We start from the raw sequence: 26,627 nt of genomic DNA, 5'->3' as shown, positions 1-26,627 counted from the left end.
CCTGGTGGAGATGCGTCATTATTAGAAGAACTCACCGAAGGCTGCCATCTATTCAAAGCCTTCAATTGCGCATCTTCCTCAGTATTCCATTGAGTGTTTCTGAGTATGCGTGGGATGCATGAATGTCACTTCATCACTGTTGTGACTATATGTATGGTGTGTGCATGTGTGTACCGTACACAATTTTGTTTCAATATTGTATTGTACAAAATGCATTGATTCCTTTCTCTGAAAGGCCCAGGAGTGGCACAAAAGCTAATGAAGCAGCCATTCAATACAAATCCTCATTGGCCATCACGGCCTCACAAAGCTCTCCGCATCACCTCTCAATAATTGTCTGTACATCCATCTATGAAAGTTCAAAAGGGCAGTATAGACGAGGAAATTCAAAGCCTTTTCACTGATTTAATGAATTAATAAATTCCACCATCGTCATTGTTGTTGTTTGTCCTTGAGCAGCTTTAAAGGGACTTTTGCATTCAGTGCTTTTTGTTTCCTGATCATCTTTTTCCAGCAGGGGCTCTGCATGGAAATCCTGCACCCCTTGGCAAAGTGTATCATCAGTACTAAAAAAGTTGCATTAATCCAGACTTTTGGGGGCCTCCAGCAGCTTGGGGTCCACTGAAACATGCTCACCTTTTCCCTTGCCTTCAATATCATCTATCACTTTAATTCTGTATAGATGGGGGTGATGATGAATGGGAACACCTGTTACTCCCACAGATGTTTGCAATGATATCTTGAAGGGGAATGTTGATTTTTTTGTACCTGGGTTTACAGTCATTGTTCAACCATGGCATGCAGTGACAAATCCACTAATTAACTCGCAAAGATACCAGCTGTTTAAACATATCAAGTTATATAAGGAAATGGTGAGAGTGTTATGCAATCGTGATGATCAACAGACGTGCATTTCTTCACACGGCTGTGACAGGCCATTCCTTCACTAATCTGCATGTGATTAAAGACAAATTTTTTGCACTATGGTAAAATATGCCACTAGGCCACATCCAGACTGGAGCTGGCTGAGAGAAAACCCTAAACCCCTAAAAAGAATAGTCAGCAAAGGTATATTTCCTTACTGTCGTGGCAACCAGGGCTTTGTGTGTCACTGCAAGGTTGGCTGATAGTCATGATTGTCTGTGTGTTCCCCCACTGTACCAGGCTGAAGATGGTGTGTGTATCCTGGCTGTTAGCGGTGGTGATGGCCTATGTGTGCACCCCTGGGTTTGGGGCGATGTGTTGGGACAGCTCCATCTGTAATGATCTGAGCTCCAAGGAGAGGTTACTGGTAGGTCTGACTGTTAGCACCATCATCTTCATTGTCACCGTCTTTGTTCTGCAAACTTCATCTTTCTCATCATTAGGATTTCCATTATTTTCATGCACAAAAGAATGAGTGTTCATTAACATCTCTTGTCTCTGTCTCCTTCCACACAGGACTGCATTCACCTGTGCACATCCGTGTTCCAGGCTGAGTTCCCAGAGCTCGGGTCCTTGTCCCTGGACTCCCAAGAACACGACTTCTTACTGGGCATCCTGCTGTCCACCCTGGCCTCCGGGGAGAGGATCCCGGAGCCCACTCTGAGGGCCCGAAGCGACGAGCCGCGCTCCTACTCAATGGAGCACTTCCGCTGGGGCAAACCCACCGGCCGCAAACGCCGGCCTGTCAAAGTCTTCACCTCCTCCCTGGAGGGCGGAGACTCTTCTGAGGGCGCTTTCCCCCCACAGGCACGCAGGCAGCTGAGCAACATGGAGGATGAAGCGAGGGACGACCTGGACGTGGAAAGTCACCAAACCCAGGGATTGCAGGGGGTGAGGTTCACCCCTAAACCAGACACCCTGTTGAACCCGCAGGAAAGGAAAGACGGGACCTATCGGATGAGTCACTTCCGATGGGGGAGCCCACCTACTGCTAAGCGTTATGGCAGTTTTATGAAGCCGTGGGAGAAATCTCAGGGGCGCCTGGTTAAGCTCTTCAGGAACGTTATTGTGAAGGACGCTCAGTAGAGGAGATGGGGATGAAGGGGGAAAGGAAGGAGAAGGGGAGAAGGAGGGTTAAGCCAAGAGAGTCTAATTGCAGTTGCATGTCCTTAAAACCCATAGCTCTTCATTTAAAATTACAGGAACTTGTCAATGTCATAAGCATGTTGTTGAGTTTCTTTTTTTGGACCACAAGTAATTTTGATGCGACAACCTTAACTTAAGGTAAACAGACGGTTTAATGTAAAAAAAAAAAACACACTGATGCCCCCACCTACTGTCTTGATCTTCATGGCCTTGACTTGAATGCTTTCTGAGGAATATTGTTTCTTGTGGGCGACACACAACGTCATTATTGATCCATTCAATCAAGGAACTAAACACTGAATGCCATTCCAGGGTGGGAGGAGGGTGTGAGGAAGATTATTTCAAAATTAGTTTTTTCCTGTTTATTTTCACGGAGGTATATGTTGCAACATTTTGTAATTGAATACAATATTAAAGATCATACTGTTTGTGGCAAACAATAATGGTGATTGTCTGACTGATTTCAGATGATGAGCAAAGTCTGAAGAGCTATTGAGCATATATGAGATACATCAAGCAGCTTAAACTAGCCACCTTGTCCAAACCTTACAGTCTATGGTCCAAACATATTACAATTTAATTCACAACATCCATGAACAAAAAAAAAAAAAGTATAAAATATAAAAATATGAATTAAAATTGTAGTGGTGGTGATAGCTGGAGAAAGCTGATAGTGGCTATATGTGATGTGAGACTTAATTGCACTAAACATGCTCCATATACTGGTGGTGAGGAGAGAAATTGACAAAAATGGAGGGGAAAAAAACAGGACGAGACTGACTGAGAAGATAGAAAACCTGAAGCATAGCACCAGCATTATTGGGTTTCTAAGCTGATGAGTGCTGACAAGTGTTTGGATGCTATATTCTGTTGTTGGCTGCAAAAGGAGGAGAAAAGACACCGCTAAGATAAGTATGTTGAATTTAATTCTGACAAAACATCCAATCAAATGACAGACAGGGGAATGAAAACCAAGAGTAGCAACAGGTGGCAAATACATACACAATACAGGCATTACCCCAAGAAGTGTCTGACAACAACACCACACCACACACTGTCCATTACAGGCAGATAGAGAATACCACTATGACCACTGCTGAGGAGACGAACAACTGCCTCGAATACTGCGGTGAACACTGCAACGGGAACGATTAGCCAGTCATGTGTTTGTGCATGCAGTCGAGTCTGAGACTTTGTGAGTGATCCATGACAGTCTCTCTGACAATTAACTGCCCTGTATTTTGTTTCGAGTGAATATTTATTGAATACACAGGATGATGATGCTTCCACGGCATTCTGTATCTCATGCAGTTGACCTTTATTTCAATTTTTGTTAGGAGAAACCATTTCTTTTCTTTTTTTTTAACCAGGATTTCAGTATCATCAGTAACAAAATATTCAATTACAATGAACCAAATCAGAATTTAATGGTTACAGACAAGTTTATTCTCACAGATGGTCATAGAACTGTACAGCACAGCAACGTCACTAGCATGCAAAGTAGGGTCTGACACTCATAAGGCATTTTCTCCATGTAAAAGCTGCCTTTGTCACTAGGTAATCCAGTTTTAAAGTGCAAAGTTCACAGAATCAATAGATTTGACCTACAGCACTACATTGTAAACAAATACATTTACCAGACATGTAAAATGACAAAAGTAAGATTGGATTACTGTCCGTTAACATTATGTTACACTATGCAATGACAACAAGCGGATCAATAGATTTACATGTCTTCACTGCGAAGTTGCAAGGTGCTGTAAGACAATTTACAAGTGTGGCATAACATAGGTGTCACTGGAAAGGTTTAGACAGCTGCACATTGCTCTTAAGATACCTTGTTCTTCATCAGAGTGGAGGAAGAAGTCATTGGACTTAACTGTAAACTGTGTTTGAATAGTTTTACTTGGGTAATGATTGAATATGAGACACATACATACACACACCATATGCACGTGTGCAAACATCTGCATGAATGCAACACTTCACATACACACATATATACAAATACGCATGCAAGCACACACACACATACACACAAACACACACACAGACAAAATGAGTAAACATGAATGGTGCATAAATGCACATGGGTCACTGGGCAATCTGATGCACTGGCATGTATGGACGTAAATATACACATACAGGACACTATGGTGACAAACCAATAAAGCCAACTGGACCGTAACACAAGACCATCAGGGACAATCCAGACACCATTACATCCATGACACAGGATGGTTATGGCAGCGACACTCGCCACGCCCAATGGAGTTAACTCACAGAAGCACATGGGGGAGGGGGGGGGGGGGGTCCTCATACAATGTCACAAAACTGAACGGCCACTGCACCATAACAGAACAGAGGGTACGAATCAAAACACACAAGAGGATCTGCTACCTACACTTGGGCCTAGTTAGCCTGAATGTTATCTCTCTCTGCATTGTCCTCACTATCAGTATGCTACCAGAGCAATGAAAACACCTCAGGCCAATGCCAATTTATTGCCAATATACTTTTTTATACCTGTGTGTGTGTGAGTGCATGTGCACGCACACACACAAAATGGCTTTGAGATTTATTCAAATCTAGTTGTACGAAACAAATGCACTCCTCGGAGGCTGCAACAGCAGTTAAGGTATAAATACAGAGTGCAAACTCATCCCAGCATGACTAAGGATGTAATCACTAAATGACGAAAATAGGGGGGAGGGGGGTTCAAACTATAGATGATTGTGCTAAAAGCGGTCTAAAAAAAGTAGTGGCTAGTAATGAAGTTGACAATAGCAGTAAAATTTGTTTTCCTTCGAAGATGATCAGATGGTCTCATTAATATTTTGGAGGGATACTCAGACCTCACTAGTGTGATCCGCTCGCCTCACAGGCGGGCCATGTTTTGACACAAGTTCCACTTATCTTGATCTGATGTCATGCTGGTTAGTTATTTGAGGACAAAATTTTAAAAAAGTATTTGAATACTACCTAAGTAGCTTTCTCCCTTATCGACGGCCAGAATCAGTGCAGTGACGGTCTAAAATTAGATTTAATATATATACACAAAAACACTCCTATACATCAGCTTATAGATTTATACTATATTTCTCTGTATATACACATTTATATGGCAAGGAAAAAAAATAAAGGTTCCTTGAATGACTTTCTGCTTGTGGTTGATCTGGTAAACATCACGGTAAACACTTCAGATCATTAGGTGTTTACAGCGGTTATGACTGTGTTTGCCGAGTGTGTTTTAGACTGAACGACACTGCCTCAGTCTACTTTGAACTTGAGTCACCTATAAGGCACACTCACTTTGGGAGGATAGCACACAGGTCAACAATTATCTTTCTTTTAAATCAAAGCTAAAAAAACAAAATACCAATGTGATAATAATATTAATTATAATAATAAAAACGCAGTGGGGGAATGCCCCACATGATACAAAAGCACTTATGGCTAACAACACTAAAAAGGCAAAACAAAACGCTACATTAAAGCATTGAGCACTAAAGACACAGTTCAAGAGCTGAGAGATTTGGGTGAAAAAGAAATTAGCTTCCATATATTAGTCAATATTACACTCAAAGATAATTTACAACATTTTTAGCAGTAGAGTCCACCAAAAATACACTGTCAAGAAAATTAATGCATCTACGCTCTTCCTTTGACCATAAAATCATGACAATAAAAGAAATGCGACATATGATTTCACAAAAAAAAATTATGTTCAATCTACTTTTGAAATGCCATTGTCAAAAAAAGACGATGTGGTGAATTGTAGTGCCATGAAAGATCATGTTTCCAGTTATAGGGCATGCACCAAGTCAATTCAGCCGGAAAGTGTGGGCCTTAGAATATTTTATCACTCTTTCACTAAATTTCCCCCACAGTTCTTGGCAATGTCTCAGTTGAAAATAATCCTAAGAACCAGTTGGTGGAAGTCAAACAGGCATCTAAAGACAACTGAGGGAAATAGGATAAATTAACAGTTTGCGTTGCTGCTGCATTCATTTACATTTGCCAGCTTGTTTTGTCTGCGGTCACAGGGCGAAAGGAAATGTCAATTCAGGCAGTTAGGGAAATCAAAAGGTGGCCCGCTCTTTAGTTGGCTGCACACGCTGCGGTTGTCCCCCCTTCCCTGTGGTTCTTTGATTCCGCGGTGAAGTTGCCTTTAGAGCACAGAGTAAGGATCAGTTTGCCCCTCCCCGACCCCCATGCCTGACCTCAACGGTTAAGATAGGGAACCTGCAAAACTGACACCTGATCAGTAGCTTTGGGCAACTGCACCTTACACACATTCAGTGACTTTTGCAGTGAATTCTCTGGGCTAGTAAACGCAAAGGTCAGGGAACTTCATCTCGTAGACGGGCACAGATCGACTCTGGCTTTGGCCGTAACCCGACGAGATGGTTCCAGACGGGCTGGGAGGCGGTCTGCAGGGAGCAAGGGGACAGACCACGATCATCATTGTCAGTGTAATCATCATCGACTTCAAGTCAGCATCACTGTCATCAATGTCATTATCTCCCTTTACTGTAGCATCAAACTCTATTCCATTCAAATATCTCACAGCACTGTCTCTTACCTGATTGTAATTTCGAAGATCTGATTCAGTTTGCTCTGCAGTAATGTGGCCTGGACAGGACAAAGAGAGTCATATAAGACAATAGCAACAAGTTGAAACAAGGGAGAAATTTGTTTGCAAAACAATGTAGATGAAAAGACAATGATGTTTTTGTTGTACCCTGGCACCACAGTGGGCAGCTATCTCCTCGAAGGGGGCCTTCTGGAACTTCTCCACCACTTGCCTCCTGCGCTCCCTCTCCTGTTCCTCCATACCCACACTGTCCACTGGAGGGAGACATAGACGTTATTTAATACTTTCATTTTGATGACGCATTAAATGCTTAAAGCTACAATCCGCAATTTGTGCTCAAGTGCACCTTCTTACGGCTGTGCAAGGTATTACAACATTATATATCCCTGTTTTTTTGTGTATTTTTCCTGCATCTGGCAGCTTATTTGCAGCGCTTAATTCAATTTCTTTTCAGTTCAAGAATTTGGAAAAGCATGTTATCTGAACAGCTATGTTACGTTATTTTCTTTGGTCTCTGCTACACTAGAGGCGTGACTGTTGCACTTCGCCCCACCACTCTCTCCAACACAAAGTTTTCAAAACAAGCACAGAAGTGGGGCGATGCAATGGGTGCAATTTCATCAATCATGGATTGTAGCTTTAAAACCACAAATGCTGATAAGTGAGTTGACATACCGATGGCATTTTTCAGGGTTTCAAATGTTATCTCCTCTGCTGGTGTCCTCTGTAGAGCAACAGAACAATGAGGGCAACAAGTAGATTTATGAAGAAGTTTGGCAAATAGATGAGGTGTGTGTATTATGTAATATGAGAGAAACAAAGCTTTACACAAGTGCTAAATTGCCCAAAAGAACTGTGCGATAGATATTCCAGTTATAGGCCATGATGTTCAAACTGTTATGTCAATGGTTTTAGCCCTCACCTCCTCTTTCTCCGGACTGTTCCGGGACTCCACCTCCACCTGGAGTGAGATGGTTTCTCCGATGCTCTTTCTCTTGGACAGACGGTCCTCATCTAAAAAGACAAAGTTTACAGTGTTCAGCGAATTCCAGTTATGTACCCCAAAGGACAACTCATGTAGGATGCGTGGTGTATGTCAAACCACAGATGAGCTTTTGCTGTTCCATTCCTCCAATTTAATGAGATAAAGACTCAAACAGGGCGCAGATTCATAAACGGTACAAATTATCTGTCTCTAGAAGAATGAAACAAATTCTATCCAAGCAGATGAACACTGTTTTTCATCAAATTGTGTCATTATATGCCTTCATCAAGGCTGCAGGGTGGCCAAGTGGTTACAACAGCTCTGTAGCAAGCCAAGTCATGCAGAGAGATACCTGAATTTTTATGATTACGATTAGTAATTTAACTGGTTGGATTTTTTATTGGTTAATAAAATAAAGCTATACTAATATTAGTTTTGAAATTTTACTGAAATAATTAAATCTCCAAAACACATTTGTTTTTAAAAAAACAAGTGCAAACATTTCCACGCTCACTGAAGCCCTACTAGCTCCAGGGGAGCTTCTCAGTCTCTGAATTTCCACATGGGACTCAATAAAACATCACATTATGTAATAATAGCACCATGATGAAGGCACAACATAACTGAAATATGTTGGTGAGTCAATAAACAGTTCTTTACCTAGAGAAAAGAGCACATTTTTCACTGTTTCTTGAAAGAACTCCCCCACTTGACCACATCTGACCATTGAATACACAACAGCAACTACTGGCCTTCTGGTTATACCTCCACTAACATAACATTACAATAAGTGGGTCTCATCATCACGGCTCCTTACCAGTGTACTGGGGGACATAAGGTGTGGCCAGTCTGTCTGTGTTATAACCACTGCCTCCCAGGACCTCAGTGATCTTCGACTGCAGGAACAACACGTCCCCTTCTACCTTCTCCAGCGAGGAAGGCAGCCTGGGGAGGAAGGGTGTGGGGAGTAATAGGAGACAAAAGTAGGAAAGAGTCAGATTAAAGGGTCAGCCATGAAGGATTGCTTACTGAGCAATGCATAGAGTGCAGAGATCGGAGAGGTCAGCAGAGAAATTTCTTACTAATGCATGAATTCCAACCTGCTTTATCAGAACAGCAAAGTTCAGACAGACAAAAACATCTAGGTTTAGGAAGAATGGAGGACTGAATGTGGCTGGTACGTACTTCGGGCTCTCTATGAAGACGTCCTCAGGCAAAAGGTAGGGACTCTCTTTCTGTCTCACCTCAATTACCTGAGAGAGAGAGGAGAGAGGCAGTTTATTAAACAGCGGTTCATGATATTCACACACACACACACACACACACACACACACACACACACACGCCCAGGCCCTGACCTCGTGTATGTGCTGGCAGAAGGCTGGGACAGTGGTGAGCTGGCAGATGAGGTTGAGGTAGGCGGCGGCGAGGGCATGGATAGCACAGCGGTTATAAACGGGGAGAGACTCATCCGTTGACAGCGCCAGGTCCTGCAGCGGAAACACAGGGAGATCAACCGGAGATCAACTAGACTGTGGAACACCAGCGTGAGAAAATTCGGCTCACATATTCACCATCATCTTTGAAATCCCTTCTTAAAATGCACTTTTGTAGACTTGGTTTTATGTTGTGTGCCCACATTTTGATCTTGTGCTGTTGTGATTATTCTGTGATTCGTTTATTGTTAGATTTATCCACTTGTCTTTGAAGTGTCTCATAATTTTTAGCACCTTTTATAGATATTTTATGATTCTTGTTTTGATGACCTCTTTGATGCCACTTTGTGAACTCTGTTTTTAGCGCTATATAAATAAAATTCATTATTTTATCATCATCATCAATCACTGGAATAGGAGGACCTACATCCACGTGTGTAGAGTTAGTGTATGTGCGTCTATGACTCTGTCTTTATATTTGCATGTTCCCATGAGTGTGTGCGTATGCATGGTTGCATGCCCATGTATGGATACCTGCAGGGCAAGAGCCAGGCGGATGAGGTCCACCACCACCTCCTCGTTGGCCAGCTCCATGCTGAGGAGAGCCAACAGGGTGAAGAGGGTCTCGTAGTGCTGCCGACCGCTGCTCTGCTCCTTACAGCCCAGGTAGATGTGTCGGTACAGCTGCTGACCATGCTGGGGAGGGGAGGATGCACACGGAAAAGAGTGAGTCGAGGGAGAGAGAAAGAGAGAGAGAGAGAAGGCCATTTTCACAGAGAACCAATTGAGTATGATATGATTATATTTAGAAAAGCAAGCAGCATGTATCAATTTAAACAGAAAACAATTTACTCCATTGCATAGCAGAGCATGAGATTACTCAATAAAAAAGTATCAAAAAAGTATTGGTTTAGAACCAGCACTCAATTTAAAGCTTCAGAATCGGTGCTATGGAGGAAGAGGACATACCTTCTTCATGAATAGGTTGTCCTGTCTGGAGCACTTGTCGACTTTGAGCTTGAGCACAGAGATGTCGGAGATAATGCTGCACAGAAAGACACACACACACCAATTATAACTAAAGTGCAGGTTAGGTTTGGTAAATCTGACTGGCCCAAGCTGATTACTGAACCGATTACTTGTTTCTATTGTGCCAAAACTCAACCCAACTGAGACCCACAAGACCACAGAAACAAAGATGCAAAATCACCCAGGGTCCACGCAGACACACGACAGCCAGACAAACACACCCAATTTAATTCCTTTGTTTGAATCCACTAAATTCAATTAGAATTTACATTTATAGTACATTAAAGCTGCTCTAGACAACTCGATGGCCTCAAAAGGCAATGAGAAGGAACTGTTTGAAACTTGGACAGTGCATGTAATGTGACATCAGTAAACTGCACACTCCTCAGACCTAAATTTTATCTTCTTTGCTGCTGGGGGTGGAGATGGTGAAGTAAAAGCTTTACCGCAGGTTCAGCATCGCTGGTGAGTCCAGCTTTTCTCAACAGAGTGTTCGCTCACTGCTGTTTAGGAGAAAGTTTTGTATTTTGCTCTTAAAACCTTTAAATAAGTTTGGTGATTTTAGTCTTTTACATACCTGTAGTACTTGGACCCACAGACAATATTGGGTGTTCATTTTTGGGGTGTTTTCCCTGTTGGTTGAAACTCTGCTGCTCTGTTGCTAGGCTTCTTGCTGCTAACTAGCAGTCCAAACAGGGTTTGGGAATATCTCCAAAAAAGGCAGTCTGTGAAAACGATATAGCGACCAACCGACGTATTGACAGTGCAAAAAAAAAAGTGAAAACAAATATGTAGAAATTTATGCTAAAGCATAAAATTAAAATAACAGAGAAATCTGTTTTGAATAAGCATTCACCCCCTTTGCTTTGTTTGGGCTAAATTGCCACACTAGCAAAGAATTTGCTATATATGTCATATAGATTGTATTTATGGCATTTAAACTTTTTTTAAAATTTGTCTTTCTTGCTAACACAGCTGAGACCAGGCCCCTTAATGGGACTTAATAGGATTTTAGGGTGTAGGATGGACTGTCGACCAGAATACTGGTTAATTTATGGGTGACAGTAGAGAATATAAATCATCCATTTCAAGTCACTATAACTGAAAATCCAGAAGGTACAGTCTCAGTGCAGTTTTCCAGTCCATTTTTACTATGGAAGTGGGTGACTCTGACCCATCATAATAACTTCCCTTCATATGCTTCAATTGTTCCTGCTCTACTAAATAACTAGTCTTTTACTTCTCTTCAGGTTTCACAGACAGATGGGGGTCGGGACCTCCCAGGGGGGTTGCAGGATAATTTTGGAGGGTCGTGAGATGATTTATGGGATAGGAAGGAAACATATATCTGCTGTAGAAATTTATTATCATGTAATTTATGCTCATGTTTTTTTCTAGTGAAATACTGTGTAGTTTTCAGCCTGTAGGATCTCCTCTGATAATCGAATGAAACGACCTGAAAACAGCAAATCATTCTTTGGTTGAACTGCTCACCACTCAGCATCAGCACTGCTGTAAATAACCAGACTGGCTCCACTGTTGTGTTAGCTGATGTTGATGGCTTTAACAGAAACTGCCTCTCCATCTTTGATTCAACTGCTCCCACTGGAGAGAGAAATCTGAAAGTTCAACGCTGGCTCAATGACCACGCACAATCAATTAGGAGACACTGCAGGAAAGCAGAGCGTATCTGGAAAACAAACTAGAAATCTCTCTGGTATTTAGTCATAAGGCTTTTAAGAATGTCCAAAGAGCGGTTTGAGCTATATTATGTTACTTTGTCATGGTAAAATAGACATATTCAATCTAAGTAATGTGTTGGGGCTCACCCAGAGAAAATGCACCCATCATTGTGTCGTGAGACCACTAGTTTGTCCCATTCCAGCCCCTGTGGTCGGGCATGATCAGTGCCGGGAGAATTTCATGGTGCACAGGAAGTGATGCATTTTACGCATTAGGTAAACAAGGAAGTGAAATTACACTGATCTGCGGACTATTTTGGATTGTAGTAGGTGCGGTGTAGCATGGCAGAGGCAGATCTACAGGACTGGCTTCTTTGCCACTGTGTTCAGCTGTCCAGAAAAAAAGAAATCGGATATTTTGAAAGTCTCCAGGCAAAAAAGGAGAGCAATAAGCAGCGCAATAAAACAATAATAAATATTGCCACTGCCTTTACTCAATGGACAGAACTCAAGGAGCAACAAGGAAACAGAACCAATGCAACAACAGAGAAAGCCTTTTACTGGATAGGTAAAACTCTTATTTATTAGTTATTTATTCACAAATTTTGATTGTTGTAAGCATTAGTGAATATTGGTGGTTGCCTCATTAGTGCAGTTTAAATATGGCTATGTTTTTAGCCTATAGGCACTAACCATTGCAGTTACTATAAGGATAAATTGTTAGCCTAGTGTTAGTAGTTAACCTGTGCAGTTAGTAAGTAGAAGTTTTTAGCAGCTAAGCAATACAGTCACCAGAAGAGCCAGTTGTTAGCCTAGCAGCAGGAGCCACCACATAGTGTTGTTGATATCTGAATGAGTTCCACATCTCTCCATGTGGAGAGGATGAGCTGCTACAGAGACAGTTGCTAAAGCTGCAGAAAACAAAAACTCCATGTGGTGGCACTAGCTTCTTTATTAATGTTAACCTATGATAGCCAACGCTAGTTAGCATTTGGGCCCTTTTCTCATTTTTGTGTAAGGGTAAGTCGTTATTACAACAAGGATATATATCAAATATATCCTTGTTGTATCCATATATGTCCTTGTTGTATCCTATATATCCTATATACATATATATAGAGAAAATGTTCTCTCTCTTGTCTGCAGTTAGCACAGAATGCAGCAGCAAGGCTCTTAACTATATCTAGCAGATGTCACTATTACGCCTATTTTAGCGTCGCTACACTGGTTGCCAGTAGATTTTGGAATTGATTTTAAGATTTTACTTTTACTTCACCTTTGTTCTAGCACCTGGCTACACCTCTGACCTTTTAATCCCCTATGAGCTAAATCACAGCCTGAGATCCTCAGACAAGTCATGGTTAGTCGTTCTCAAATCTAGGCTGAAAATGAAGGATGATCAGGCATTCTCAGTAAGGGTTTGGCCACCTATTAATGCAGAGAATGAACATAATTCTTACAGTTATTTGGCACACACACATTCATTCACACACACTCACATACAGACCTTATGGTGGAGAACTTGGGCCTGTTGTCGTGTCGGTCGATGAGGGCTGAGGAGGATGGTGAGCACCAGCAGGCAAACCTCTGGATCCTCTGTCAAAAGAGAAGGAGAGCAGCGGCTCCAGGAAGGAGCTGGGCAGCGCTGTCAGCATGTTGGTGGTCTGGAAGCCCGCTGTCACCTGACAGACAGATGGACATAAGCAGTATTGGGTGTACAACGTTTCAGGGATGATGAAAATGCAAGTACAGGACAGCTGGGTTGCACTTAACATCTGAGAAACAGCTGTAAAAAACAAATAAATAAATACAGAGGGTTGGGACAGGGCTGTGAATTGTGACCAAAAAGTCCTACTTTTTAATAGATATGTATTTCGAGTAGTATACATCAAACTGTGGGAGTTGTAATAAAAATCCCAGCTAAGGTGTGAAGATTTATAGCTAAGGTTTAACATAAAACATTTACTTCCTTTTTTAATTAGATACTACTCAATAAAGAACAGATATGATTTGTAGAAAATGATTTTCTCTGTAGTGCTGTACGCTGTGATGAAGTTTGATAGGGTACAGCTATGGGTGAAGTGTCTCACCCTGACTGATTGGACTGAATTTGCCCTTTGATGACCATATCGATAGCACTGTGGTAAAAACACAAGTAGCAGCACTATTTTATTGATTCCACAGTGGGGATCCTTTAGCACTGAAACGCCACAGTAACATACAGTAATGCACAAAGCACTCTTGCTCACCTAGAAAGAACAAAACACATCGGTAACACACTGAAGCAATACGGAAAATAATCAGTGCCTATACTGGTGGAAATCCACACAAGGAGGTGTACCGACTTATCTGTCTGTCTCTCTCTCTCTCTTTTTGTCTCTCTCTCTCACCTCTGATCAGTCTCTCTTGTTCCTGCCATCTGTACTGGTTTATAGTTTATCTGGAAAAAGGGCAGACTCCAGCACACTATTCTCTCTATTTCACATTTGTGTGAAAATAAAACACTGGTTGAAATCACCACCATCTGAAAGGTTTGTGGTTCCTGCTTCAAAACCCCCAAAAGTTTTGAAACTTTCTAAATAATAACATGAGAATCGAGACTTACCTGGACCAAGGACTTCAGCAGCATGACCTGAATCATCCTGGTACCCTCAGGCCTGGGGATAAATGAGTCAAATTTAAATCCTTTTATTCAACAACCATTTAGTCCTAAAATAGTTTGTTCAAAATGCACTGTTGAGTTGAGGGATGGAACGAGGTAAAGCGAAGAGTTACATAAACACTAACTAGAACAGCAAAGTGGCATTAGGTTCTGAGAATTGGCATAATAAGATGACGTCAATTGGTTTGTTGGTGTGTGTGTGTGTGTTGGGCAGATATAAAGAAAACAAAAGGGAGTGTGTGTGTGTGTGTGTGTGTGTTGGGAAGACATATAAAAAAGGGAATGTGTGTTTGTGTGCATTTGAACGTGTGTGTCTCACCCAGAGGCTGTGGAGGCCAGAACTGGGTGAACCCCGGGGACAGGGATCTTGCCCATGATGAAGAGCATGACCTCTGACCTCTGGTAGGTTGGCAGAGTATTGGCAAACGAACCTGAGAGAGAGAGAGAGAGAAAGAGAGAGAGAGAGATGAGTGACAGAGGGAAAAGAGGAGGATGTAAAAAAGACAAAGAAGAAGAAGAGAAGAATGGGAATGAAGGTGTGCAAGGGGAGAGAAAACCCACACACAGTCATGCATATCCAAAACAGGAAAACTCTTGTAGTAATTACTGCAGTTAAAGCAGGCATGGTAGATACACACACACACATTACCTAACCGATCATGCTGACAGCCTCCTGCCGACACACACACAGACACACATGCATACAAACGAACTAACTGATAGTCCTGATGACAGCCTCCTGCAGAGACACACACACACACACACAAACACCACCAACTAACCAATGGTCCTGATGACAGCCTCCTGCAGCTGCCTCTCCTCGTGAGTTTTGATGATCTTGGTGCCAATGTTGCTGCCGGCGTCATAGGAGCCGGTCAGCTCATAGTCCACACTCAGACGGAGCTGCCGCAGCAGGGTGTTGAACACCTCCAGCACTGTGGGGCCTGGACACACACACACACACACACACACACACACACAAACACAGAGTAAATAAATTAAAGGCACAGTTAACCCCAAAATGAAAAATCTGTCATGTCTGATCCAGTTTACAACAACTCGCCAGCCAACTGAGAGCTCTTGGTTTTGGTAGTTGTAAACAGAATTGTCCCATTTCGTCCCGTTTCCTCTACCTACAATAATGCTACATGACAAGGTAAATAAAGGCCTTTTGGACTCTCAGTGCAACTGTGAGTTCCAAAGACTTGTACTGTTTAGAGAAATTTGATGGTCATTTTATGCCCTTTTTGTAAATCAAACAGACCACATTCACTTCAACTGGAGAAGAGCTGAGATGGAACACACACTCGCTGTTTGGTTGATGGTCGTATGAGCTTCAGTGGAGTTTCAACTGACATAGGGGTGAGTAGATAACAGAATTTTCATTTTGTGAAGTACTCCTTTAAGAAGTTGGAAGGGACAAACAGCATTCTCCTGCAGTCACAGTGTTTCACGTACCCAGGCAGGAATGCAAATTGAGTATGTCTGCATGTGTGACTGTAGTTCTGTGTGAGTTTGTGTGTGTGTGTACGCGTGTGTGCATGTGTGTGTGTTGTGTGCGTGTCTTCTCACCTACAGAACCGCTGGCTGCGATGGCGGCTGCCTCCAGCAGGACTTCCACTATGCCAGCTCGCACTGTGGCCGAGTTCTTGCTGTTGGCGTCCAGATGACCGAGGAGCTGCTGAATCACCAAGTGAGAGTGCTGGGACTAGGAGGAGAGAAGCGAGGAGAGAAAGAAAAAAAAATGAATGAACGAGAAAACAAATGAATACAAGACAGACAGAATGAAATCCCATAACAGAGAGTGAGAAAGAGAGGGAGAGAAGTGGAGAGGGAGAGTGGCTGGCAAATTAAATCATTCAACCAGGTAGCAAGCTAAAAGCTGGAGGCTGGAAATAATGCACTTTAGTGTGACTTGCATTTTTCAGTCAGCTCGGAGTTAAGCTAAGGCTGTGAGTAGAAGGGTTGATGAGCAGGCCTGAATGCAATCTGCAAACATTTCATTTACTGAGCTACTTTTGGCTGAAAATCTGTGAGAACTCCATGAATTTTGCAGAGTGTTTCTATCGTACGCTTCTAAGGCATGTAACGACCACTTACACCGATGAAAACATGGTTCTGTGTATATGAAAACAAATGTTTTGGGATTTCGCAGATTCCATTTGGACCTGGATGTGAAGTTAAAGAGGTGAAAGGGAAAAAAAGGGGGACGAAGAGAGAGAGATAGAGAGCGAGAGATGGAAGCAGTGTGTTCCTTACCTGGATGGAGTACATGACGATCTTGAAGCAACGCACTGCAAAGGTCTTCCCCTCCCATAGAGAGTGGTTATCTAAGTGCCTGCGGGGAGAAAGAGAGAAGGAGAAGGGAGTGGAGGGTACAACAGATGTAATTATACAGCGTCAGTGGTGACAGAGAGCAGTGAGAGATAGACAGCAAATACATAGGGGCCCAAAGAGTCACAGAGATCAGGGCTCTGCAGGTACGTTTTTACATTTAAGAACATTTGCTACACAAAAAACAAATGTAGATGTATGATTTGTGAAAATAATTGCACATATACATACTCATACATCTCAGCTTGCACATGTGCTTTTTTTCTATGTAGTCTGAGCACATTTCTTAGTAGCTTATGTTAGAAAAATGTAGGGTTGACCAGTCAATCGTGGATAATGACGTATTAAGATTCCACAATTACTAATCGTACAATTCAGTGACATAGAAACATTTAATTTTTTCTTCCTTGGAGTTGAACATACTCAGGTTGTTGGGATAAGATACAAAAATTACAACAAAATTATGATCGCAATCGCAATATCTAGCAAACATAATCAGGATTATCAATACTGAACTGGTAGCAGTGTAGAGCCCTGCACTTGTAGTGTGTGGAGACACAGAGAGAGGCAGGGTTAGAGAGAGATAAATGACTGGAGCATGAAATGGAGAGAAAGAGAGAGATGGTGATGGATGGACAGGGCGAGGTGCTGAAAGAGAGAGCTGGTCTCACATGGCACACAACAACAGAGATAAATTGAGGGGAAAAGTGAGACAAAAGTGAAAATGGAGGATCAAGAGTGTTCTAAAGAGAGATCAATTCAATATATAACTGCACACGAAAAATGTAACTAGAGATGCACACAGAGGGAGTCAGGGCTAAGAAAAAAAACAGAAAAAAAGCATTAGTGGGTAAAAACTCACCCAATCGTAGATTCTGAATTTAACCATGCATTTTTTGAGTAAACCTAAACATCTATTTTGCATTTTTGTTGGCTTGCCATGCTGTTATCCCCATAACTTTTTCACATGTGGCTGTGTCTCTTGTCAATAGATTGCATAATGTTATGAATTAATACATTTGTAATGCTAACAGACTAGCAAGTTGTAGTACTAGATGTAGTATATTGCTGCAAGTATCCAAACAGAATGTGTAATATCTACAGTATTGGTCGACACATTTAATCTACAGTATCTCAACAAAAGGTACAACAGACCTCTGAACCCATTTTGCTTTAACTGCGATGAAAAAAGTGACACTACGGACGGCCAGTGCAGAGATCATTTACAAGTAAAATACTGTATCCAGAGAAACAGCGAGCTATTCCCACTGCACCACCACCTTCATGGAAATATAGAGGAATAATTATATACATTGGCTGAGCTGCTGGGGCATGAAGCCAAGAGGGACAAAGGATAGATGGATATACAACAGAGAGAAATAAAAATTAACAGACAGCTCAATAAGGGAAGGGAGCGGCAGAATGTTTAGGGCTCAGGGAGATACAGACGGATGAGCACGCAGTGAAAGGAGAGGCAGAAGACCGATAACTGAATGAATTGCGGAAGGAAAAGCAGAGTTGAACACATTCAAATGAAAGACAGAAGGAGAAAGCAAGAGATAGATGGAGGGACAGACGGCTGAACAGAAGCAGTTAATCTCACAGAGTACCAGGGCTCACGGAGAAATCCAAACTTAAATAAATACTGAAAAAGAGAGGAGTGGACGACGACAAAGATGGCTAGATCAGAGAAGACGAGAAGATCAGGAACAGGAACAGGAAAAAGCAGGGAAAATGCAGGGAATCTGCAATGTCCTGTAGTTGAATAGGAGTTGTGTGTCCTGAAAAACTACAACTACAAAAACATCCCTGCAAGGCAATGATGCACTCACACCAAATCACTAACAAACATGTCACCTTGTTTTGACCTACAATTGTGGCTCCACCCTTGGGCCAATCAGCGCAATGCTGAAAATCACGCAACGCGGCAATGAGATGCATCAGTCCCTGAAGTTTGAGATATCATGCATGACGGACGCACGGACAGATGAACAAACGAATGGACGGATGAAAAAAAAAAAAAAGGACAAAAGAGAATAGCAGATGCATAAAAAGAGCAAATCACAGAGAGAAGACAGGCGTCGTGCATAGAAGAGTTTGCGGGGCGGTCTCACATTAGCACGGGCGTGACGGCGTTCTTGATGTTGCCGTAGGCGGCGCGTCCCAACAGCTCCCTGAAGCAGCGCTCCGTCAGCTCCACCGGGCTTTCCTTCTCCTTCTCCGACGCCTGCAGAGGAGAAGGGGAGCGGCTGGTGGGGAAGGATGCAGGTGAGGGAGCAGAGGAGGAGGAGGAGGAGGAGGAGGAGGAGGAGGAGGAGGAAGAGAGGAGAGGAGAAGAACGGGGAGGAGGGCGAAGCGATGAGAGGGAGGGAGTGGAAGGAGAGATGGGCGATGGGAGGGGGGAAGAGAGAGAGGGGATGAGGGAGAAAGAGAGAGAGAGAAAGAGAAAGAGAGAGCACAGGCAGGGGTTTGGAATCAATTTGAGTCAATAACAGTAACATTTCTACACAGGCTCTTTTTGTTGCACAAAAACACCCATTGGACTGCTGTGTCACTGCAGCTTTCTGCCTGAGGTGGCTTCTCCCTCTGCTGTTTGTTTGCAGTGAGAGTTAAGTGACTGTGGTGGCTGCTGTGTGTGTGAGTGTGTGTTTGTGTACTGCACATCTGTTAGCACTATGCGGGAACATGCCCATGTCTAAGTGTGTATATGTGTGCGTGTGTTCATGTGCTGTGTGCACACACTGGGTCCAGCCTTTCTTTGTTCTCATGCATAGTTAAAGCCTCTGTCATAACTCCATCTTGGCCATGCCTGCCCTCGGGTATCCTCCAATGGCATTATTTATTAACAACCTTACTCTTTCTTCTCGCTTGCCGCTGCTGATGAGGTCATGTGACTTCCTGTCTCTGGGTGGCTGCTTTACCTTCACTCAAAGCCAAACAAGCTGCCTGAGATTTAAGGGGCAATGGAAAAATAGCAAACCCAGCTAAATGAAGAATCTACTATACTGGTTTAACTCAATACACAAAGATAAACAAAAGTATTCTCACATGATGTTATTCTCACAATGCAGCAGAGAGACGGTGTTGGAAAACTCAGGCCAGTCTAGTTCTATGCGAGAGCTTTGGCCAATGATTTGGAGTCTCACATGGAGTGTTTAGCATGGGGAGGAAGCAGGATTATCAACAGTTAAGGCTTACTTGGGATCAGCTACAACTAGCTGACCTCGTATCAGCATTTCTGGAGCATTTTAGGGGTGCTGTATAAATTCTGTTTTCTGAAGCAAAAGTATTTAACACATGCTGTCATTGTGATTGTCACAATGGCAGAGAAGTCATACAGATGAAATATTAAATCTTTGGAGTGTGTAAATGCATGTTGGAGGCACAGTCTATTAGGTTAGTCCATTTCAGTTAAAAGTTCCTGCTGAGGCAATGTCTGGAGCTAAAGTTGCCAGGGCAACAGAAAGTCTTGTAAGCCATTACAGATGGAAATAATAATGATAATCAATGCTGGTACTTTTTCTTTAACTGCAACACACAGAACAGTGTTCAGTTTTCCAGTTAGAAAAGAGATTAGGGCTTTAGTCCTTCTAGAAAGAAACTTTGTAGAAAAATGTGTCGGAACTATCTAATTTAGAGACTTTCCTAAAACTGTGCCTGAAGTTAATCTTTAAATGAACTTGTACATGTGCACGAGGATTAATGTTGAGAGAAAGGCACCATCTGCTAGTTTAATTAGACTCTGTAGTAACTGCTGTGGTCTTTGTGGCCTGAGATAATTGGCTGTGCTCAATGTGAGCAGGTATGGAGGATGCACAGCAGGGGCAGGCCTCATAATGCAGATAGAGGGGAGAGAAGCTGGGATGGCATTGTGTCTCTGTCTGTCTTCGTCTCTGTCTCTCCCTCCATCTGTCTCCCTCTCAATAAGTTCCACTTCCCTGATTCTATCTTGATGGCCCCCCCTTCCCAGCGTGCCAATGTTCCTCTCCTTGTTCCCTCCCCCCTTTTCCCCCTCACCTCCACATCTCGGCACTGACGTCAAAGTAAATTGCAGTATGTGGAGTCTTGCCCAGAGTGGCTGGCTCCAGACTCTGCATTACCCTCTCTCTCTCCATCTCTCTCTCTCTTTCTCCACTGCATTCTTTCCTCACTCTTGCATGCTCTATTTTTCTATAACTCCCAACCCCTATTATTCTCTTTTTCTCCACGTCTTGCTCTCTTTCCATCTGTTCGTGCTCTGCCCCTTTCTCTTGTGTTTTTTCTCTCCATCTCCCACTAACTTTGTCCTTGGATGCTGCGGGTGGGCGGACAGATGCCCATGAGGCGAGCAGGGCTGTCAGTGGATTCACTCAGTGATGACAATGATGATGAATGGCGTGGGTGGCGGTTGGCTAGATTGCCAGGACAAACAAGGCCTAACCTAAAAAACGCAGTACCAGTAAGCTACAGTGCAGGGGCTCTGGCCCCTCCATGACCGAGGCAAGGAGGTTTAACATGGAGCCTCTCTGGGTCATCACACTTCCTAAAGTTATGTTAAATGGCACTGACTGGTCTGTTATGTGAGGGTCATAGACATGCTAACAACTGGGCCTGTTATATTTCGCTGCTGATCTGCCTTCAGTGGAAATCATCTGCTTTCCACCATTGGCACATATTGTGGCACAAATAATTCTTTAGGTTTGTTTTAACCCGCTTGGGTACCGTTTACCACACAGTTACATAAATAGCTACATTGTAGACTATAGTATACTTTCTGTGATTGACAGCTTACCTGACACTATGGCTATGGTTACACTTGTCATTTCAATATGACTTTTATTGTCCAATGACTTCACGATGAATCAAGTGACAGGTCTGGGTGCAAAAAAAAAAAGTTTTTTTCTCACATTGCTAAAATATCAAAACCAAACAGGGTTTGAACCGGAATGAAATGCAACACAGTGGTGAGATGCATCATTCCCCCAAATTTCATCAAAATCTGATCTGATCAGAGGTTTCTGAGAGATCGCATGGGACGGACCAATGGACGGATGAGTGAAAGAATGAACCAATAAATGATAAATACTGATCCATAGTCCCCGCCTGATTTCTTTGTGGGGGACAATAAACAGAGCCACAGGAGACACGTAACAGCCATTTTCAGGCCAAGTGTGGACATGCAGTGAAGTGATTTCATAAAATCTGATCTTGAGAATCAGATTTCAAAAACCATGAGGAAATGACAAGTATTACTATAGCCCATCTGAACCACCCTGATGTAATAATCCCCACCCATCTGCTGTTGAGAGTAGGTTAAAACAAACACTATCTATTTCCAAACATTATTTGCCCCAGGTCTAACTGAGCCCTCACCTCTCTGTACCCTCTCCACTCTGCAGGTTGAAGAGCAGAGAGGGGACGATCTTGTCCATGTGCTGGGGATCCCAGATGTTGGCCTGCAGCTCGTCGTTCACCGTCTTCCTCACCACACCCTGCAGGCCCTTGATACCTGCCATGCGGATCCTGGAGGAAACAATCACTCACTCAGTATCAATCAGTCAATTTATCAGTCAGTGAACAAGATACATTCAAGAACCATATTGTAAAATAATTAGGGATTTTGGTTTTGAGATCCCAGTTTGCTCCTGGGTCCATTCCAGGATCAGTTCCAGTAGGTTTTATAGTTTCAGAATGGCTTTTATTTTGATGTTTATATCCTCATATGTGGGCAATTGTACTATAATTTCAACTGTAGTCATATGTTTTCTGGGAAGGCTAAGCAACAAGGACAGATGAGGAATTGTCATTGTATTTACATTTTTCAAGCTGTGGCAACTGACACAGCTTATATGAATGTAAAAGAAACACTGTGTTTCATTTCTGCCATGCTCATCCTGGCAGAGTCCAGAATTCATCTGACTGGTAAATGAATCAGTAAATGGATGAAAAAACTAAAAATAACATTGCAGAGCATATTTAGCAAAACATGTTCCTGTCTATTTTTTAGTTTGTATCCCTTCCAGACCTTGCAAGGTCTCTGCTATATTTAACTGCTCAAAGACTTTGCTTTGTCTATTTTCTACAAGATATGAAGATTTCACTTTGCTTTGTTAAGAGGAAATGAAGGAAATGTCCAGTGGCAGTCTAAAATAAGACTTCTTAAAGTGGTCTAAACTGAGCAGCTTCCTTGTGATTCTGCATCCTGCTCAATCAAGCATCTGTCCACTCACTTGGTGCGGATGTCAGGGTCCTCGTAGCTGGAGTGGCACATCTCACTGAAGCGTGACACAAAGAAGTCATAGCTGCGGTGGTACGATGGCGTATCTTCTTCTATGTTGGCAAATTTCACAAACTGAGAATGAAAGGAGAGAAGCGAGAGAGCGAGGCGGAGGGCAGAGAGACATAGAGAGGAGGGAGGAGAATACATTTTCATGTCAACCAGAAAGTCACAGATAATGGGTAAGCCTAAACTCGAGGGCTAATAAGTCTGCTACTCAAAAGACCAAGAAATGTATTTAGAATTTATCTAAAATTACCCTAAATCTCCATGATGAATATCTCCTAAATTAAATTACAGCCAAACCATAGCATCAAAACATTTCATTAGGAGTGAAAAGCAGAGGCAGGCCCTCCTACTGGGTCAGAAAATGTCACCATTTAAACACGATGACATTTAGCTTCACACCACTCTCCAATTAATAAATTAACAACTGGCTCTTACTTGGGAACAAGGCAGAAAGAATCCTGCTGTACCTGAAGCGAAAATTATATGATGAACATTCAGTTAGAAAGCTAATTACATCTATTCTGATTTTAAAAAAACACAGGCTGAATGAATGCAGGCGAGCTAAACACAGGGCTAAAAGGACAAGGGTTTGTGTAACAACCAGAGATCTGAAGAATCCACTGGAGAATCCATTTCCTCTGTACAAAATTGGTGTTTTGACTGAAATAAAATGAAGTATCCTTGAGTAAATGAAATGAAATGAACTGCCAACTGCCTCTGTGGAGCTGCTCAGCACTCATCACTCCAAGACTGCGGTAATACTGAGCCGCTCCGGTATCTATGTGTCACTGTAACTCTCCCTCCGCCTGCAACTACTCACATCAGCATCTGCAGAAGTATGATTAAAGCCTTGTGTCTCTTCTCATCACGAAGCCATCCTTAAAGGAAACAGTTGAGTTGACTGAAACACTGATTCATTCAGAACGTGAGGCTCGTATTGAACAGCTGGCTCGTGTTGGATGAGGCTCTGCGGCGAGAGGTTTTAGGTCACTGACAGCGAGTGTGAGAAAACCTGGCTGGGCTCGAGTCCTGGGGTGATAATCTCTTTTATCCTCTCCTTTCCCCTCTCTCTCTGACACTGGTCTGCTTTAGATGAGCCATGCAGTGCAGGATGAGGAAGATTGAAGCAGGCGGACTGCTACGAGGTAGTTACTACAGATGCATACCGATGCACACGGAAATACATAGACCTATGTATTCCATGTGTAAGTATGTACAGGGACATACTGTACGTGTGTGTGTGCCTGTTGTATATGTGTGTGCATGTTAGGGCTGTATAATTACGGCAAAAATTATTATTTTGTTCAGTCTTCTAATCTGGGTTATTAATTACGATTATTAGTCTTGATGATTTGAGGAACAAAATTATTTAACTACACTTTTTCAACATCTTGACTATTTTCAGCTACAACAGGCACTCTAAACGCTTCAATTTTGCAGATAATCTAGTATTATTATTTGTGGAAACTAGCATTATGATATAGAATTTATGCACGATTAATTGTACAGCACTAATATATGTGTGTGTGTGCATAGTCTTAACATTTGTCCTAAATACACAAGCATGAGTGTGTGCAGGAGGGATTCATAGTAGAAAGATTATGAGCGAGGGGCTGGTGTGTCTCGTCAATCTGTGTAGATGACTAGAGAGCTTTGCCAGTGTGGTCTGCGGCTAATCTGATTTCCTTCATGTGTCCTCCACTGACCCGGCCGATAGCACTGATAGCTTCCCACATCAGAGGAACAGATACTCATCACTCCCTCTCTCTCTCTCTGTCTGCCCACCACTCTCTTTCTGTGCTCTGCCTATCTTTGTCAAACACTAACACAGTGTCTCTCTCAATGTCACCATCTCTTGTGCCACAGCTCTAATATCAGCACAGTAAATATGCCCTGTCAACGTTTGATTAGATAATCTTAAATTTACCCCTAAATCCACTGAAGTGGGTAGTTTTTAAGGAGCCGCTAAAGCACATCCGACACATCAGTGGGTAACAGTTTGAGTGTGTGGGTATTTACCTGAATTTCTATCAGCATAACAAGCCTTATTACCTTTTTTATGATTTTGTTGATTGTTTTTCTTTCTAATTGTATGCAATTTACAATGTTTTCTGCATTTGGCTTTTGCAGTAAATTGCGAACATTTGTCAAAATTGCAAGTCCATATAAAGACTATTATATAACTACCTGACATCAAGTCGCACAGACATAAATGCATACACACACACACACACACACACACACACACACACAGACAGAAACACACACAGAGACACACACACACACACTCAACCGCCTGCATCTGTCTCTTTCTCCCTCATTTTCACTAAGCCAACAACTCTGTTCCATGACCTAAAAAATTAAATCCACCACTCATTTTTTTTCAATGCTTGCCACCAATTTTAGTACACTAGTCTCTTATCACAGTTGTGTGATTTTGTTGTTATTTGGAAAGTTCAGTCATTCTACTGATGTGCTTTGGGCTTCAGGTGACATGTGAAGATTGCTACTTATCTTTTGCCACAATGTTGCATGGGGTGCCAAACACTTTACCACCACTTTTATGAAATTGTTTTGGGAAATTGTTTCAGCAGCTGAGAGGTTGTAGAGAACAGTCATGAAAACAACAGATCAACATGTTGACAAGATTAAAGTTGGTTGACGTGTGGTTTGATTGGACTGTTACATGCAGTAGTGTGTAAGTGAAATGGTGATTGGCCAAATTGCAAGCACTCTGTAGAAATTAACCACTCATGTAGCAATATTGTAATGACTTAGCAAAATTTCAAGTTCTTGCAAATATTGAGAATTAGGCTAACAACAGCTGAGGTATTGAAACACGGCCTCTCGAGACACTTTCATAAAACCGTGGTAGTACACCATAGTACTACGCTTATTAACTATTATGCAGTCACAGGTGTGCACTTGTCAGATATTCTACAACAGCTTTGAATGTGATGCAGCCAATCAAAAATGAGGACCACAAAAATACCATTTCTTTTTTGTTTGTTTGTTTGTTTGTTTTTTTAACCACTGCAAAAGCACAAAATCCTGGAGGTAGTCTTTAGTAGTAATATAATCCTGGATACTCACCGAGTTGGTTCCCAGGATCTGCAGGTTGGGCTTGTCTGACTCCAGCAGCTTGCGCACCATCTTGAGGAAGCTCTCCACAAACAGGTTGATGCTCTGGCAGTGGCAGGCCATCAGCAGCTGGTCCAGGGCCTCCATGGCTATGCACACATACCTGAGTAGGAGAGAGAGAAGCATGGACATCTTAATGACCCCAATTTATACTGGGTGTTAAATGCAATCTGTATCTGGATATCTTATCTGGATAATTAAAAACACACATTAATGCTAAGTGTGAATGTAGACTCTGCCAGACCACCTCCAGAGGCTCGCATTATGATAGGATCTCAACACATTTACACCCGGCCAGAGTCAGCCAGGTGCAAATGCAATCTGTAGAGTGTGTTCACATGAACAGGAATCATCACAGCGTTTCCTACTAGAGAGTCGCAGAAGACAACCCCTTCTGTGGCAAAGGAAAAGTAACTACAGGCTGGT

At 42.4% G+C, this 26,627-nt stretch overlaps 2 protein-coding genes across 2 annotated transcripts in view; one reads left to right on the top strand and one right to left on the bottom strand.

Annotated features, from left to right (window-relative positions):
• Nucleotides 1-1,168: 1,168 nt before the first annotated feature.
• LOC139663177 (pro-opiomelanocortin-like) lies at nucleotides 1,169-2,010 on the top strand. The gene is made up of 2 exons (XM_071541744.1): nucleotides 1,169-1,291; nucleotides 1,441-2,010. The coding sequence occupies exons 1-2, from the start codon at nucleotides 1,172-1,174 to the stop codon at nucleotides 2,008-2,010; spliced, it is 690 nt and encodes a 229-aa protein (XP_071397845.1). The 5' UTR covers nucleotides 1,169-1,171.
• Nucleotides 2,011-3,015: 1,005 nt separating this feature from the next.
• LOC139663176 (protein EFR3 homolog B-like) overlaps nucleotides 3,016-26,627 on the bottom strand; it is a 36,826-nt gene continuing 13,214 nt past the window's right edge. The window contains 22 exon segments of the mRNA XM_071541742.1: nucleotides 3,016-6,503; nucleotides 6,656-6,705; nucleotides 6,815-6,921; nucleotides 7,343-7,391; nucleotides 7,590-7,681; nucleotides 8,470-8,597; nucleotides 8,838-8,905; nucleotides 9,011-9,142; nucleotides 9,623-9,784; nucleotides 10,058-10,133; nucleotides 13,307-13,350; nucleotides 13,352-13,402; nucleotides 13,404-13,481; nucleotides 14,405-14,456; nucleotides 14,781-14,892; nucleotides 15,244-15,405; nucleotides 16,034-16,169; nucleotides 16,721-16,799; nucleotides 18,910-19,044; nucleotides 22,148-22,297; nucleotides 23,005-23,126; nucleotides 26,154-26,304. Of these exon segments, the coding sequence (XP_071397843.1) occupies nucleotides 6,398-6,503; nucleotides 6,656-6,705; nucleotides 6,815-6,921; nucleotides 7,343-7,391; nucleotides 7,590-7,681; nucleotides 8,470-8,597; nucleotides 8,838-8,905; nucleotides 9,011-9,142; nucleotides 9,623-9,784; nucleotides 10,058-10,133; nucleotides 13,307-13,350; nucleotides 13,352-13,402; nucleotides 13,404-13,481; nucleotides 14,405-14,456; nucleotides 14,781-14,892; nucleotides 15,244-15,405; nucleotides 16,034-16,169; nucleotides 16,721-16,799; nucleotides 18,910-19,044; nucleotides 22,148-22,297; nucleotides 23,005-23,126; nucleotides 26,154-26,304 (2,242 nt within the window). The 3' untranslated portion in view covers nucleotides 3,016-6,397.

This window comes from Centroberyx affinis, unplaced genomic scaffold (assembly GCF_046629955.1).
Source record: "Centroberyx affinis isolate AG114_WGS23_722 - 3 ecotype Tasmania unplaced genomic scaffold, CSIRO-AGI_Caff_v1 ptg003948l_1, whole genome shotgun sequence".
NCBI lineage: Eukaryota > Metazoa > Chordata > Actinopteri > Beryciformes > Berycidae > Centroberyx > Centroberyx affinis.
This window is presented reverse-complemented; position numbering and strand designations above follow the sequence as displayed.

Excerpts from the sequence above, each read along its gene's own strand:
- LOC139663177 (XM_071541744.1), top strand. The coding sequence starts at position 1,172 with ATGGTGTGTGTATCCTGGCTGTTAGCGGTGGTGATGGCCTATGTGTGC. Across the intron at positions 1,292-1,440 it reads GCTCCAAGGAGAGGTTACTG|GACTGCATTCACCTGTGCAC; the intron begins GTAGGTCTGACT and ends CCTTCCACACAG.